The sequence below is a fragment of the Labeo rohita genome, chromosome 15 (genome assembly GCF_022985175.1).
Source record: "Labeo rohita strain BAU-BD-2019 chromosome 15, IGBB_LRoh.1.0, whole genome shotgun sequence".
Lineage (NCBI taxonomy): Eukaryota > Metazoa > Chordata > Actinopteri > Cypriniformes > Cyprinidae > Labeo > Labeo rohita.
Window position 1 is genome coordinate 19,714,477 of NC_066883.1, and position 17,522 is coordinate 19,731,998.

General features: G+C 36.0%; 2 protein-coding genes across 2 annotated transcripts; one reads left to right on the forward strand and one right to left on the reverse strand.

Moving 5' to 3' along the window:
- Positions 1 to 837: 837 nt before the first annotated feature.
- On the reverse strand, positions 838 to 13,814 carry camkk1b (calcium/calmodulin-dependent protein kinase kinase 1, alpha b). The gene is made up of 17 exons (XM_051130126.1): positions 13,459 to 13,814; positions 11,672 to 12,028; positions 10,216 to 10,263; positions 10,071 to 10,124; positions 9,783 to 9,834; positions 9,549 to 9,682; positions 9,104 to 9,140; positions 8,984 to 9,005; positions 8,813 to 8,901; positions 8,504 to 8,703; positions 8,364 to 8,417; positions 8,215 to 8,288; positions 7,995 to 8,082; positions 4,260 to 4,388; positions 3,006 to 3,109; positions 2,869 to 2,895; positions 838 to 2,748 (listed from the first exon to the last, which is right to left on the reverse strand). The coding sequence occupies exons 2-17, from the start codon at positions 11,927 to 11,929 to the stop codon at positions 2,670 to 2,672; spliced, it is 1,449 nt and encodes a 482-aa protein (XP_050986083.1). The 5' UTR covers positions 11,930 to 12,028; positions 13,459 to 13,814; the 3' UTR covers positions 838 to 2,669.
- A 2,257-nt stretch (positions 13,815 to 16,071) lies between these two features.
- LOC127177655 (vacuolar protein sorting-associated protein 37C) lies at positions 16,072 to 17,441 on the forward strand. The gene is made up of 4 exons (XM_051130047.1): positions 16,072 to 16,215; positions 16,386 to 16,557; positions 16,630 to 16,712; positions 16,795 to 17,441. The coding sequence occupies exons 1-4, from the start codon at positions 16,093 to 16,095 to the stop codon at positions 17,227 to 17,229; spliced, it is 813 nt and encodes a 270-aa protein (XP_050986004.1). The 5' UTR covers positions 16,072 to 16,092; the 3' UTR covers positions 17,230 to 17,441.
- Positions 17,442 to 17,522: the final 81 nt, after the last annotated feature.

A 17,522-nucleotide genomic window follows, 5' to 3' on the forward strand; every position in this document is an offset into this window, starting at 1 on the left:
TCAAGCGCTTGTATTCTGGCTCAAGACAGTTAGGGTATGTTGAAAAACTCCAATCATATTTTCTCCCTCAACTTCAAAAATCATTTCAAAATCATCCTACATTGCTGCAGAAGTACCGACCCAGTCTTTGCAAAGTTGAGGAAGAACATGAGATGGGAGTTTTTCGACATACCCTAACTGTCATGAACCGGAACAAAAACAGTCCAAGCAGAGTGAGACAAAGACGAGCGTTTGGCATTAAAAAGTATATAAATTGTATTCTTTTTATTAAAATAACTGATTGTTATGCTAGATAAGACCCTTCTTTCTCAGCTGAGATCGTTTACAACCACATTTGGGATCGTTTGAAGCCACATTTAAACTGCATTTTGGAAGTTCAAAATCGGGGCACCATATCAGTCCATTATATGGAGAAAAACGCTGAAATGTTTTCCTTAACAAACATAATTTCTTTACGACTGAAGAAAGAAAGACATGAACATCTTGGATGACAAGGGGGTGAGTAAATTATTTGTAAATTGCTGTTCTGGAAGAGGAGTTCTCCTTTAAATAAATTATAATATTTACATAAAATAACTTCAAGAGATTTTGCCTTCAGCCAAAACAATTTGCTCTGAAACAAATAATAGATTAATGAGACCAAAGACTGCCTGTTAGATTTACCCAAAACCAATATATACCATGTTTAACGACTAGAGAGACATCAAAGCTAGCAGCAGATTCCAGAAGAACTGGCCGAGGTGAGGCTGCTCTTGGCGGTTGCATGAGTGCTGAACGGCCGCTGACACCCTGGAGCTCTTCGAAAACATCGAAGCAAATTTTCAAATAGAAGATATCTTTATTAACAAACCGTATATTTTAAGTCTAAAGTACATTAGCGCCTAAAAAACTCTTAAAACTACATTCCGTGACACAAAAACGGTATTATAACACTGTAGTTGATTTGCGAGTCCGCCATGACACTCGCTGTGAAAAATACCACAAGCGGGAATGATACAAACAGTGAAACGGTTAGAGTTCCGACATCACAAATTATATGCAAAACCACATTACAGTAATGAGAATTTGGGAGAGGGAATATGCTTTGTTTTTATATATTTAATATTATATAATATTATTTCATATAATTTAATATGGGGTGAAATGTGTGTTGGTCTTGGACAGATTTTGTGAGAACAAAGAGCGTACAAAGGCAAAATAAAAGCTTCTCCAAAAAATCAGGAATTGAGCACACTGGGATTATCTGTTCTTTGCTCCTCTATGATAATTACACTATTTTAATGTTTGCCAGGTTTTTGTGGAATACTTTGGAGAGACACCACAAAGTGGGAGTCTAAATATGAATCAAATTAATATGCTTGCATCCTGTGTCCTGAATTACCCATGAGGCTGAAGCGCTGATATAAAAAGCCACATTGTAAAATCCACTGGCCCATTTTCCTTCATTATATCCACCCCAATCTCAAACATCCTTACAGCTGCTGACAGCACTGCATATACCAACCTACAGCTCATCCTACCAGTCACGGCCGATAAAACACACGGTCAGCTGTAGTAAGACAAAGTGATGTATTCATTTCTGTTCTCTTTAGTGTTTTGGACCAACACTGTACAGATAGTAAAGATAAGAACTGCGTCCTGGTATTTGAGAACTAAACTGCTAAGAAGATAAAGGATAAACATCCTGGCATGTCCTGAGTAGCCAATAAATGTTTCCAGATCATAAGTCCAAATCTATACCTAAGTGACGCACATCAACTATCATCAATAGATAGTTCGTTTAAACACCTTGAAACTCCATAGCAAAGCACAGCAGGTGACAACCATTCAATTTTTTTCAGAAAATGTACTTAGATCAAATGAATGCTCTCTGACAGACAAAAACACTTATGCTTGATACACTTAAGCTCTGTAATACATCCTGAAAGAGTGTTTGCAATGAAATAAAGGTTATTGATCACTCATGGACTGTCATCATAATATGAAAGAGGAACAGCAGTGACGTTTACTATGTTGACACGTCTGTCTAGGCCATAATGGAGCTCTTATCCTGACATACTATCTCTCTTAGATGGTTATTTTTAAAAAGAGTGGCATACAGAGTCCCTGGGGTTTGTGTTGCTAATCAGAGAACAACCTCACAGAGGCACTAGAGCACATCCGTAGTGATTATTAATAGTGCACACTAAAGGAACCCAAAGGCCTATTCTCAAAATGCAATGTGTTTTATATTCTTATTTGTACATAATAATAAAAAATGCTATATATGATTAAAAATATGTCAAATAAAATACATTCTTTTCATTTTAGATTTTATATATGCACCACAGAACTTCAAAACCTTAAAAGGGTAACAAAAAAACAAAAACAAACAAAAAAAAATCATACAGACCTTTACCACATAGACTTCTAATACATAAAATCTCTTTATATATGCATTTATATCTACATTTCTTTCAATTTAACTTTAATTTTGGCACATAAATGCAATGAAACACAAATATTACTCTAATATAAAGTATTACCAGATTCTATATTTTAAAGATACCTCCTAAGATTTTATCATGCATAACATTATGTTGATTCTCAAAATAATCCAGTTTAGATGAGAAAAAAAAGTAACAATAATCACAAAACTGGGGCGATCTGAATAAATGATTTTTGCTCATTTATGGAAAAGTTTCATCTTCAATAAGGTTTTCCAGTTCTCCCTCTCTGCTTCCGTGACTGTTACTGTTACTCCCTCTGCTGTTGGAGACACAGAGCATCAAAATATGAATATGTATTGCACAAACACACACTGAAACAAGAGAATTGAGTTTGAAATTCTAAATGTAGCTCATGGCATTGAGATTTATTGTGTGATACCTTAGAGGACGAAACAATGACATATCCCTGCAGAAATTATTGAGAGAGATAAGAACAAAACGTCAGTGCCAGTGAAATCACAGGTATTATGAGTATCAGTATACAGTAGGATGTAGTGATGTGCATTCTGGACTTACACAGTCAGACCTCCAGGGGCAGACATGGACCTGCCCTGTCTGCGGCTGGGACACTCGAATGGGTTACTAAAGGAGCGCTTCCTCAGCATGGACTTCACCAGGATCTTAAAATACAGTGCAAAACACAAATTTAGACGCATTCACTCTAAAACAAGTCATAAAACACATTTACAAGAACCTCAGTGTGGTACTTTGTGATTCACAGATATGAAAGAATTAGTTCAATTCCAGAATGAAAATTTCCTGATAATTTACTCACCCCCATGTCATCCGAGATGTTCATTTCATTCTTCAGTCGCAGAGAAATTAAGGTTTTTGAGAAAAACATTCCAGGATTTTTCTCCATATAGTGGACTTCAATGGGGATCAGCAGGTTGAAGGTCCAAATTGCAGTTTCAATGCAGCTTCAAAGGGCTCTGCACAATCCCAGAGGAGGAATAAGGGTCTAATGTAAGCAAATGATTGGTCATTTTCTAAAAAAATAAAAATTTATATACTTTTTAACCAATGGTCTTGCATAGCTCTGCGATGCGCATGCACGTCTTGACACATCGGTCATGTGCGGTTAGTTCTTTGTCTGTTCGTCGGTTAAAAAAGGTAGGGTAGGGCGAAAAACTTGATCTCATTTTTTCCTCCAACATCAAAATCTTCCAACATCACTTTTTTACCTTTTTTTTGGAAAGGGCGTTTAACTTTCTTTGCATGTTCACTTTGTAAACACTGGATTGGTACTTTTTTAATAAAATGACCAAACAAAAATATTGTTTCGCTAGGTAAGACCCTTATTCCTCAGCTGGGGTCGTGTGGAGATCTGCATTGAAACTGCAAGTTGGACCTTCAACCTGCTGATCCCCATTGAAGTCCACTATATGGAAAAAAATCCTTGAATGTTTTCCTCAAAAACCTTAATTTCTTTGCGACTGAAGAAAGAAAGACACGAACATCTTAGATGACATGGGGGTGGGTAAATTAGTTCACTTCCAGAATAAAACTATATTGCTAACAGTATCACTATCAAATAATAATACATTTAAATAGAATGTAAAATGTTAGATTGATTAAATATATTTTGAAATTTTAAATGTATTTTATTTTAATAATTAGCATTATTGTGGCTAAGGGAACTATTTCTAGTTTAAAAAAAAAAAAAAAAAAAAAAAACACACAATACACTATAAATTTTTTCCCCCTTTATCAACCATTATTTTTTTTACAGTGTGTGGCAATGATTTTTCTTCCTTCAGATGTACTCACCACAGCAGAGAGGCTGGGAACTAGTTTGATGGAGTTCTGCACCTCCTCCTCAGTAACCTCCACCACGGTGCAGTGCTCCTCCTCCAGAGGCAGGAGATCCGTGCCATCCAGCGTGACCCACGGGTGCAGCTGCCCACAGACTCAAGATTACACACACTTAGAGTAACAGTAACACCTACACATTAAAGGAGACCTATTATGGCCCTTTTAACAAAATGTAATATAAGTCTCAGTTGTCCCCAGAATGTGTCTGTGAAGTTTCAGCTCAAAATACCTCTCAGATCATTTATTATATCATGAAAATGCCTATTTTGAGTGGAAGCACAAACACACTGTTTTCATGCATGTCTCTTTAAATGCAAATGAGCTGCTGCTCCCCAACCCTTTTCTAGAATAGGGCTGTGCCTTTACAGGTCGTTCCTCAGATATTCTAATTAAAAACATCTGTTTGGTTTCGATTCTCATGCCTATCATGCTGAAATGATGCGTTTTAAAGCCCTTTTAGTTTAAACTTTTGATACAGGGTTTTCTGAGCTCACACATCCAAAGCATGCGCACAGAAACCGTCTGTCTCATGGCATGTAAGTGCTAAACTAATTCTCTTTCATGTCTTATTGCTCTTGAACTGTCAAATACACACAATTTTATGTTAAAAACACGAGTTACAAAATCAGTCGGTTATGTGTGTGAACGCAAACAGCTGGGAAAGAAATTGCATGTTTATATTAGATCTGTGTGGCAGTAGCGTAATATACAGTAAATAAATCAATAAATCCACAGCTCTCTTGTCTCCTCTGAGTCTGGGACTCTAAATAGTGTTCTGTGCTCGTCTGTGCAGCCAACGACAGAACAGTTAGCATGCTTTGTTTGAACTTTTGCCATGGCGTTAGAACTGTTACACCACTGTCGCATGTGAAAACTACATTACGGCACCGTGGGTGGAAACGTGCAGATTTAGGGGCGGTAAGATCCCCTTCCTACATCACAGGGGGAAGCGACTCATTTTTTCACAAGCTTGCAGAGAAAGGCTTACCAAAACAAATTTACTGGGTTATTCTTTTTACGTTTTTTGGGCTGGTAGATGCACCGGGGCCCCTGTTATAGCACATAAACACAGAGGTGGGTAGAGTACCCAAAATCTGTACTCAAGTAAAAGTAAAAGTACTTATGGAAATATTTACTCAAGTAAGAGTAAAAGTAACAATCCCAATAGTTACTTGAGTAAGAGTAAAAAAGTATCCAATGGAAAAACTACTCAAGTAGCTAGTTACTAGTTACTTCTGATCTGACTGATATGAAGCGAAAACCTTGAATTTCAAACTATTTGGAAAGCTTCCACACACCTCTCCTTGAAAGTCTCTTTGTTTTGTTTATATAAAACATAGGCTGAAGTAAAGTAGCCTATCTCAGTCCTGTGATGGGCACAACAGTGTACGAATTTGTGTATAACGTCACAGTATGCACTTCAATTTATTTAGATTTTTGGAAAATGGATATGAAAACATGCAGACATTTAGAATGAACGTTTTTTTTACGAACGTGTGTTGTTTGTAAGGTTCACAAGATATTTGTCATTGCTTGCACAAGCGCGCATATGAGGAAAAACATTCGGACAGTGTGTGAAATATGATACTATAAGGTCAAAGTGCCCATAGTTACCAAATTACCATTAATAGGGTTCAAATAGGCATCATCATATTAGCCGCTTTTCCACTATCGTGATAGAATGTGTGTGCTAAGCGAAAGTGCGCTGTATGATCAAACAGCCAAGTAATCAGCTGTTACGCTGCGTTCATAGCTCATGCATTAATACTGTCAATAAATGTGTTCGTTTTCAGAAATGTTTTACCTTCTGTGTCCGTCTCCGTTGGCAAGCATATCCCCTCAGCATTTGTTGGTAACGTTATACCTGTCGTCGCCTTCTGTTTATTTTATTTTTTGCGTTGTTTATAGTTGTGTCCTTTTTTCTGTTATTTAACAAAGTCCCAAAAACAGAAATATCTGATCATATCTCTGTTTATATTACAATTGCGTTACCAAGGCAACGACTAACGCATTTGTATTTACATTCCAAAGAGTTCCGTTATCGGCACCACAGTGGAAAATGAAACCGTATCCGTGCTGACTGGCCCGGATCGGCACGGAACGGTTAAGTGAAGAGAACGGTTCGGCCCGATAGTGGAAAAGCGGCTATTGACACTTAACGTTACCGCTACATGTTTTTTTATGTTGGAGCTGGAATTTTTGTACGCAGCGATGTCGGCCACGGGTGATCTGCCCCCGATAGCTTGAACTTAAGCGGAGATTAGTGATGGGTCGTTCTTGAACGATTCGTTCATTTTGAACGAATCTTTAATGTGACTCGGGACGAACGAGTCGCCTCGGGGAGTGATTCGTTCAGTCGCGCATGCGCAACATCCTATTAGGTTCTGTACTGGAATTAGTTCACCTGTTTTAGAGTCGTTCGTTCACCTTATGGGGCTGTCACGTGATGAACGAACGATTCAAACCCGAAGACTCAAAAGATGAACTAATCAATTCTCCTTCCGGCTCAGGCTGCATAGGTTAACATTACAGGGCTGTCACGTGATGAACGAACGACTCAAACCCGAAGACTCATAAGATGAACTAATCAATTCTCTTTCCGGCTCAGGCTGCATAGGTTAACATTACAGGGCTGTCACGTGATGAACGAACGACTCAAACCCGAAGACTCATAAGATGAACTAATCAATTCTCTTTCCGGCTCAGGCTGCATAGGTTAACATTACAGGGCTGTCACGTGATGAACGAACGACTCAAACCCGAAGACTCATAAGATGAACTAATCAATTCTCCTTCCGGCTCAGGCTGCATAGGTTAACATTACAGGGCTGTCACGTGATGAACGAACGACTCAAACCCGAAGACTCATAAGATGAACTAATCAATTCTCTTTCCGGCTCAGGCTGCATAGGTTAACATTACAGGGCTGTCACGTGATGAACGAACGACTCAAACCCGAGGACTCGAGAGATGAACTAATCAATTCTCTTTCCGGCTCAGACTGCGTTGGTTAGCTAATTGGGCTGTCACGTGATGAACGAACAACTCAAACCCGAAAACTTGTCAGATAAGAGGCGAGGTGAGCGAATCATAGACTAAAGACCCAGGTAAACAATGAATGAATCTTTTCTGTTTCTTATAGCATTATAGTTTTGTTTTGTTTGTAGTGTGATCAACGTTTGTGTAAGCAGTAGATGTGTTAGGGAGGTAAAACGTAACATTTTAATTATATTTTGCTAAAATGAACGAAATGAACGAAATGACTCGAAAAAAGATTCGTTCATTTTGCTGAACGAGACTCAAAGGACCGAGTCGGTAAAATGATCCGAACTTCCCATCACTAGCGGAGATGCGTAGCAGACTCTCGCGAAGCAGCCTCTCCAACGTCTCGCGAGACTTCAGATCAAGTCACGTAAACGAATTATTATTTTATATACCTAATATTTATTACAAATTTGTCAGTAACGGAGGAACGCCAAAAAATGTAGCGAAGTAAAAGTAAAGTTTTTTCACTAAAAATGTACTTGAGTAAAAGTAAAAGTACCTATCTTTAAATATACTCTAAAAGTACTAGTTACCCCAAAAATTTACTCAAGTAAATGTAACGAAGTAAATGTAATTCGTTACTACCCACCTCTGCATAAACATGAAAAAAGGTTTTTTATGATATGTCTTCCAATAGGATTTCACCTTGATTTCTGCTAACGTGATTCTAGTTTCAGGGACTTTGTCCAGCATTCTGATGATGAGATCCTTCAGCCAATCACTGATCACAGGCCTGTGCAAACAACACATAAACAATTAGACCAGCTGTCTATCTTATCTACCTATCTATCTAAATGGATATCTTTAAAGTTATGTTTTCTTATCATGGGGTTTACAACAGGGATTTTCAGCGTTTGTGACTCACATGTTTGGGAACTCAACTTGTGCAGTCCTGATCTTTTCATGCAGGCCTAAGATGTATTCATCATGAAACGGACACTGAACAAAGAAATATGAACAGATATGTATTATGCTCTTAATCACATTCATAATTGTAAAAAGCTGTTGTCTTACCTTTCCAAAGACGAAACAAAACAGCGTCACTCCCATTGCCCATATGTCTAAAGCCTGAATCAAACAAGAGTCATTTGTAAATAATACAGAATCAATGTCTTATCTGTTTGTAAACAGGAATATTCTATAGGTCCACGTACCTTTCCGCTGAATCTCAGGTCCTGGTCAGTCAGAGTTTCAGGTGCCATGAAAGCTGGTGTTCCTGCACTGTTTGATAGGAGAGCATCGTTCCCCTCAAACTCATTACTGACACCGAAATCCGCAATCTTGATGTGCCCATCATCTCCCAGCAACAGATTAGAGGGTTTGATGTCTCTGTGAATGATTTTCTGATAGTGCACTAAAAAATAAAACATGAAACAAAGAACTAGCACCAAACCCTGAAGTTTCTAAATGACATTCATAAATACAAGACAACTTTAAAAACTCTAGACTATAGGGAAACATACAGTATTCAATTCCTAGGATGACATCTCTGAAGTAGAAGCGGGCCATTTCTTCTGTTAGAGGATTGTCTGTTGGGATCTCCATCACTGGACTAGGATCAAAGAGAAAAAACAAACTAAAGAAACATCCAATTTGTTTATGTGTGGCAATGACCTATAGGTATAAATACTCACCCTTTAGGTACCAACTCAAAGACTATGAAAAGGACACACAGAATAAATAGGAGAAATAGAGCAAAGCGTAAAAAGTAAAGCGTTTTATATTGGAGATTGTTGACTGATAGAATTACTCACCCATGTGCAAGTTATCCTCAGCCGGGTCATCAAGAACCTTCAGTTAAATATCATAGATGTGTTTTGGTTAGTTACAGCAGAGTATTTATTTAAATTAAAAATTATTTTATTAAATAAAGCTGAACAAAATGCAACATAAATATTAGATTAAAAAAAAAAAAAAATGTTAATATTGCCTCGGCAGCTAGCTGAAATAAGTCGAATAAGCTGAAAATAAATTAAAGCTAAATAGAAATACTTAGTAAAATTAATACAAATTACTAAAAGTAAAATTAAAAATGAAAACTATAAAAAAATAATTTAAAATAATAATAAATACTATAATAACAATATTAAAATAATAAAAATAATAATAAGTTATTTATAGTACAACACATTTCACTTGTATGGTAAAAATCCTGATTTATTTTTTTAAAACTTAAATAATTTTTTTTGGATCACTCACCTCAACTAAATTAACAACATTAAGATGGTCAAGTTTCTTCAAGATGGCGATTTCCTGATATACTCGATCCAACAGGCCAGAATGCTTTAAAAGATTCTCTTGTGATCCATTGGATTCCCTGGAAGGAGGTCGGCCTACACAACCATCATAACATTAATATTAATATTATTATTTTTGCAAACAAACTTCAGAAGAAAAAGTCACAAGCCGAAAATGTAAATGTTTATTGCTTACGTGGGAATCCACACTGCTTCATCAACTTCTTTTTGGACACCAACTTCATAGCCTGCAATAAATTTGTTTACATAATATATGTGTGTGTCCTGTGTATATTTATTATGTACATATAAATTTTGGGTGCGATTAATAGTTTGACAGCACTAATTATATTATATTATATTATATTATATAAGTAGTATTAAAAATCTAATCTATACATCTAATCTAATCTAATCTAACCTAATCTAATACAATGCTTACAAAATAAATATAGTTTTACAACATATATAGGCCCATGCTTACATAATACTGGTCATCATCTTCGTTATATGCTAATTTGACCACCCCGTAGGAACCCTGGTTAAAAAAAAAGGAAGGTTACCAGATTTTGCAAAATTAATCATTAATATTGTAAAACAAATTGAGATTTTTAAGTAGAATCACCAACCTTTCCTATCTCACTCTTTAACTTGTACTGGTTTAGCTGGACACAGTCCTGTGGGTAGAAATGGGAATGTATTATTATATGCAAATATAGCGATATAAAAATGAAATACTTATATTTTATTACACTCATATTTTGAGAGTGATTTATTGGCCAAAATGGAGAAAATATAAAATAAACACACAAAAAGTAAAGATGAATTTAATAGCTATTTTTATTTATTTATTTTCAAAATTTCTATACACTGCAATTTTAAATAAAACAATTTATCAGGAACCCTGGTTATTTGGAAAAAAAAAAAAAAAAAAAAAAAAAAAAAAAAAAAAAAAACATGAAAGACTTTTCAGACACTATTTTGGACTATGGGGGCGCCATTATTTCGATGTTGTGAAATGGTTCCACTAGTTGAGCTACTGGCACTACCTGTTGCTATTTTTATCACATTGCAACTCAGAAAATAAAATACTGATACGATGCCACATTGTGCGGCTTTTGGTCGTAATTTTCAGTTGAAGGGCAACAAGAGAAGCGATGTAAGTCTTTACTGCTTTTCTAGTGATAAGAAGAGGAGAATAAAATGGAAAGATGCTTGTGGATGAATAAAACTTTCTAAAGACCTGTGTTTTTGTTCTCTCCACTTTAGCCCTGATGCCTTTGAGGCTTTTAGTAGAGCACAGCTCCAGAAAGAGCTTACAAACGGCAGAGACAAGAAACACTAGATGGCATCCTGGCAAGATGTAAACATGCCGATGCTTGTCATGACGCCACAACCACTGAAGGAGTTTCTCAGCATGGATATTACTTGATATCTGGGGGCGTTTAGACACCTTGTGCAGAAAAATCGATGGTATGGTCTTTGGTTTAAGCCTGTGTTTATAGCCATTGCCACCTATATGTAGCTGTGGTCATCGAATCAGTATTTTATTTTCCGAGTTGTGTTGTGGTAAAAATAGCCACAGGTAGTGCCAGTAGCTCACCAAGTGCAACTGTTTCACGTCACTGAAATAATGCCCCCCACTATAGTCCAAAATATGCATAAAGCGATGTGGATTTTTAGAATAACATAAATCTTTCATGGGCTTTCTACTACATATTTCAGTAAGACACATCATTTATGTTATATTAAGCCATGCAAGTCGTAATACCCGGGGTTCCCCACTCAAAGATATTAAAAGATATTTTTACAAGAAAACTTTTCAGTCTTTCTACTTCAGAATTTAAAGTTTAATTCAATGTGTTAACTTGCCATTTCTTATAATTATCTGTAAAATTTACCAGCAATTTCTGAGTGAAAACTGTAAATTTGTAAAACTCGACACCAACTTTTGCGTAAATATTGCAATAACATCTTTATCATGAATCATTTCGGCCCACGATAACCATGTAGCCTAGTGAAGCCTACTATAATGAATTCCATGTTCATTTTGGTGACACACTCCATTGATTCACAACAACTCACATCCCCATCAGAGATAGACACCCGCTTCGATTCAATAGTGGGTCTTCTGGCTATTCGTGGGGTGACGCCATTCTGGTAACTGGATCGCTCCTGCAGTGACAGCTTGCGATCGGAGAGATTGAGGCGATGTGGGGTGGTCCTGCATCCATTAGGAGGGGTCAGTCTGTTGGCAGCCATGTTCATGGCCGCTACCATGTCAGCCAGTTCAGCATGGTAATCAGGGTCCAGATCCAGCCTGTTGGCTGTGTCAGCACTCATGACTGTCCCGCTTCAAGCTGAGCTGCTTAGAACAAAGTACTCATCTCAGTGGACATCGCAGAGCCCGATGGTCTTCAGAGGCTCCGTGGGAACGTCAAACTGTAAAAGCAGAATTGGATAGTTGAGTCTGACAGCAATAAAAAGCACACTCACTGACATATGTTCAAATACATTTAAGTGATCCACTGTGCTCTTTAGACAAAAGAATTTTTCACGTCTCAGGTTAAATATACTTTTCTCTACTGCTATTATGGACCACTGCTAGAGAGAAAAACTCATAAAACCATTTGTACTTCTTTTATAAACATGCATCAACAGAGAAAATATATTGTAAAATAATGGCTTGTATAGTTTTTATTAATTTTTAGCGTGTTTAGTATTTATTTATTTATTTATTAATTTTAAAATGTCTATACACTGCAAAGTTTATTAAAGTTTAGTTAATTTATTTATTTCCTTTCAAAATTTCTACACACTGCAAAAATGATTGTTCTTTATTTTAAATAAAACAATTACAGATTATTATTTTACAAGAAAATATTTCAGTCTGTCAGAATTTAATGTTGCATTGAATGTTACTTGTTATTTCTTAATTATTTGTGAAATTTACTAGCAATTGCTGTCTGATTCAAGGTTTTCATTATATCATATATTCATATATTTATTTATTTTCAAAATTTCTATACACTGCAAAAATTATTATTATTATTATTAGTAGTAGTAGTAGTATTTTTTTATATAAATAAAACAATTATAGATTATATTTTACAAGAAAATATTTCAGTTACTTCATTTTAATAAATTTAATGTTTAATTCAATGTGTTACTTGCTATTTCTTTAGAATTATTTGTGAAATTTACTAGCAATTGCTGTTTGATTGAATTTTTAGTTTTGAAGTTTCTTGTTTAGATTTAGATATTTTAATACTTGTTGCCTCAGAAACTAGCAAAAATAAACTAATTACGTAAACTTATTTAATTTCAGCTACAAATGTGTCATTTTTGTTTAGATTAGGTTGAAGTATTAAAATAACTAAAGCTAAACAAACGTAAAGGTTAAAAAACTATACAGACGTTTAAACTAACTAATAAAAAAAAAAAACACATATACACAGATAAAATCGAATAAACATTAAGTGAAATAAGAAAAAATAAAGTTGACGTATTAAAATAAATACAAATAAACTGATACTTAACTATAAACATAACTATACACAATATACTATACATTTATAAACTATATAGACATTAAAAAAAATACATATGAAAAACACATAATAAAAAAAAAAAAAATAGTATCTCAGTGATACTTAATAACACTGGCCTGATAGGTTGCAAGTTATCAACACATTTAAACAGTTACATTTGTTAATATTAATATATTATATTCAACATACAACACACAAAGTGCTACTACAAAGCATTTAATGTGATAAAAATGTTGCATAAGTGGTTGACAATCAAGAAAGCATTACTTAAACAGGTTTCTAGTTTTACATATAGTATACATAAGAGCTGTTATTACTTACATAGAGCAGTAAGAGTTTGAATTGCCAGCCATAGTGTTGCATGGTCTTCCATTCATCAGGCAGAAAACACTCTTGTGCCTCTGAAGCCCAGAGGACTCCAGACTCTTTGGGATCACCGAAGCAAAGAGGATTAGCTAGCATGGTCACATTTAGTGCAGCGTGGCTATATCTGTTCCAAAAGACTGTTTACATCAACTGACTGCAGTCAGTGAAAGGACATGTACAGTAATCAATGAGCGAGGCTACGTCATTCCGAGGGCGAGTGCGGTAAAGTAGCTACATACAGTTTGAACACACAAAGTAAGACAGTTAGTCCTATTGCAGGGTGGAAAGAAACTGATGGCTTTGAAAGTCTTTGAAGTCAAAGTATAACAGGATAACACTTTAAGGTTAAAGCAATATACTCCTGAGTCAGTTTATCAGGTGGAGATCAAGAAGATCAAGTGTTACGTAACCTCATATTAGGACATACTACGGGACAGCAAAATTGGATTTAATCCAAAACAAAGATACTTTTAAAGAACATGTCAAACATTTTATAAACAGTGTCTGTTTTATTATATCTCTAACAGTTTTATTATGTTTTATTATATCTTTAACCTGTCCGGAAAATAATGAATAAGCCTATGAATATGAGTGTATGTATATATAAAAGTAATATGTTAAAATATAAATAAATGTGGTCTCATAGTCTTATTAGAAAGAGAGTTTAACGCTGGTACTTCGACAAATACCTCATTTTAAAAGACAGATTGTTTTCTACAGAAAACCACAGTTGACAATATAAGAATCAGAATCAGAATCAGAATCTTTTTTTATTGCCAAGTATGCTTGCGCATACTAGGAATTTGTTTTAGTGTCATTAGCTTCCAGTACACAGAGACAGCAACAACATACAGACAACAAACATAGGATGAGAATAAAATAAACATATGTAATATAAATAGACAAAAAATAGAAAAATAAATTGAGAAATAAATAAATAAGTGGTATGTACAGTTGTGCTATAGAATAGAATAGAACAGAACAGAATAGAATAGGATAGGATAGAAAGAGGTAGAGATGCAGGGATGTGCTAGGATGGGGGTGGTAAATACATAAAAGTTATTGCACAATGGGGGGAACATTTAACTGTTCATAAGGAGAATTGCCTGGAGGAAAAAACTGTTCTTGTGCCTGGTTGTCCTGGTGTTTGGGGCTCTGTACCGCTGGCCAGATGGTAAATTGTCACAGATGAGTATTGTCATACTCTTTTGATAAGACTTTAAAATGAAATATAAAGTGCAAAAAAGAGGCGACACTTACTTTTTCTCGTAGCATTTACCTCCTGAAAGGATGACGATGTCATTTTGCGTTTTGTTTATTTATCCACCTGATTTTTCAGCATGGAAATAAGCCGTATTCTGTAAGCGTGAATGTGTGAGACTTCCGGTTTATTTACCACTAAAGGGAAATAACAAGTAGAATAACAAAGTGCTGTAAACAGTACAGCTGTTTGCACTACAAAACAGTGTTCATAATTAAGATAATGCATTAAAATAATATGGTAAGACATACCAGTTTGCAATATAAAGCAGCAAAACAAGCTGTTTTGTACAGCTAGCTGGAAACAATGACACCGGAAGTCAATTTACAAATGAAAAATAAGTTGGATAGAACATGTAAAAATAAAATGGTGACAGGTTGCCAAGTCTTTTAATAATACATTGTGAGAGAATAAATATACTAGTTATCCACCTTATTCTTCAATTAGCCACTATACAGTGTTGCCAAGTCCGTGATTTTCCCACAGAATTGGACTACTTTAACACTGGGTTAAAGCGACCTCAATAACGTGATATTGAGCCACTGAAATGTGAATTTTACAAGGGGAACCCCGGCAAAAAATGTGTTTTTACCGCCCAGAACGTGGTTTTTACCAGGGGACCCCCATCAAAATGTGATCGAGCTAATTTTGGGCTGTTTTTGAGCAGCAATTGGGCAGGTTTTGGTGTGAAAACCTGGCAACCCTGCCACTATAGGAAAATAACGAGAAGAATAACAGTGTGTAGTAGATGGTAAAACTGCACTACAATCCAATGATGATATGGTAAAATGAAGCAGCAAAACAAGCTGTTTTGCACAGCCTAAAATAGCTGGATGCAGATGAGACCCATAAAATTTACAAAATGGCCACATCCTTGCTTACAGGAAAAAAAGGGGGATATGTTGTATTTCTTAATTTTGTTTTTATGAAATTACCACATTTGCAAATATAAGAGGGTAAAATGATGTATGTTTCATAATACAAAACATAGATAACTCATATCTAAACAGTAGAATATACCCCCAAGTTTTTTTTTTTTTAAGTTATTCTAACTATTCTAGAGCTTTCCAAGGGGCTGAAGGCCTTCAAAGATCCTGACTCATGTTTTTTGTGCCTGTTCTGGTCTACATTTATTGAGGGTGTTGGAAGAGAACGTGTAGTTCTGTGTTGGTATGTTGGCTCCAGTGAAAGCTCAGTCCCTCAGTCCCTAGTAACCAACCTCTCTGGAGCTGGTGATCATGTTACAAGATGTACAAATGCAGCATGATCTCACAGAATCAGTAGCTCAAGTCCTGAGTGAGAGGCAGCAACATCATAAATAGGCTGAAATGTCTCATGAAGGAGATTCAATGCTAAATTTGGACTATCTCAAGTGTTTGAACACTACTCAACTTCTGGAGCTCCTGGAAGATGAAGAAATGATGCGAGAAGCTGTCAGACACAATTCGAAGGTACCGTTCAACATCAAACAAGTACCCTATCAAGAATGACAAAAAATTAAGTTTAGTTTAGCTAGGTGTCAGGTAGCATTTGTTTACAGATGATTACTGATTTCAAAGTGTCTAAATACTTTTGTAGTGTCATTGTACTTGACTTACTTATCTGAAAGACTTACCTGTAGTTACAGCATCTTCAGAGGTGTAAAAAGATCTTGATGGCCTCCAACGGTTGGCTTGCAGAGCAGAACTTAGCAAATCAACCACATCTGAACAACTCTAAAAAGCTTTTAGCTGAAAAGTACCAGATTCTTGGTCAAATGGTGTCTTCAGTGCGACAAAAACAGAGAAAGCTGGGTAAGTTAGCCTTGTAATATGATGTTTTTTTTCTGTGTGTCACTATATCTGATCTAATACTTCCATATGCAGAAAGTTTGCAGCAGAAACTCGATCTTCGAGCAATTCATAAGCTTTTAAAGGAGAAGACCAATCATTCCTTGAGTCAATCTCAGGTACATTTGAGATTTTTCATGATCTCAATGACTTGAGCATGATTTTAAAGCCTGATTCAGATGTCTGTCTTCTGTTTTCCAGACTCTCTGGCATAAGTTCATAGAAGGAAAACTTCTCCCGACAGATTTTGTGGAATCACTTCAAAGCTTTCAGACGTTGTGTCATCGACGGCTTTTTCAAGCTGAGAAGATCCAGAACCTCATCACACAAGGACAAATATACAATCAAGATGCTGATTTTTGCCATCTTGGGCATCATCCAAACTTCTTGCACTTACCGAACACAATCAGTGTTTTCACCGGCAGCGCTCCTGTTATCTTGCTGCCTGGTTTCCAGTGTCCTCATTTATCTCCAACATCACATCTTCCTCCTCTAAAGCATCATGGCTGTGTCGACACATGCTTGACTTTGATATCCAAAAACGAATCGAGCACTGAGACTCGCCGATGGCCACAAAGACATGCTGCTTTACAGCCACTTGACAAGATTCAACCTAATATTTACCAGACTCCCTAAAATAGGTGTGCTGCTGATCTGGGAAAAAGCACTAAATTGTTTTTAAAAGCATTTTAAAACCAAAAACGGTTTAAAATTGGTGATGGTTAATAGTTTTAATTTAATGTTTTTAGCCTAATTTGCTGTCATCTTCTATAGCTCTGAGTCTGTCAACTGATTCATCTGGTTTAGAAGAAGGTCAACACGAGGACCAGTTGCTTGATCGGACTCATCTCTCTAATTAGAGCTCATTAAACAGGCTGAGAGGGTAAAGGAGAGCTTTTGTCTGGCTGTTGGCTTCTTTTGTCTCTGGA

Coding starts and splice junctions, on each gene's coding strand:
- camkk1b (XM_051130126.1), bottom strand. CDS start 11,929: ATGAGTGCTGACACAGCCAACAGGCTGGATCTGGACCCTGATTACCAT. Junction 10,125..10,215: donor TAAAGAGTGAGATAGGAAAG/GTTGGTGATTCT, acceptor TTTTTTAACCAG/GGTTCCTACGGGGTGGTCAA. Junction 8,289..8,363: donor TTTGTTTCGTCTTTGGAAAG/GTAAGACAACAG, acceptor TTCTTTGTTCAG/TGTCCGTTTCATGATGAATA.
- LOC127177655 (XM_051130047.1), top strand. CDS start 16,093: ATGTCTCATGAAGGAGATTCAATGCTAAATTTGGACTATCTCAAGTGT. Junction 16,216..16,385: donor CTGTCAGACACAATTCGAAG/GTACCGTTCAAC, acceptor ACTTACCTGTAG/TTACAGCATCTTCAGAGGTG. Junction 16,713..16,794: donor ATTCCTTGAGTCAATCTCAG/GTACATTTGAGA, acceptor TCTGTTTTCCAG/ACTCTCTGGCATAAGTTCAT.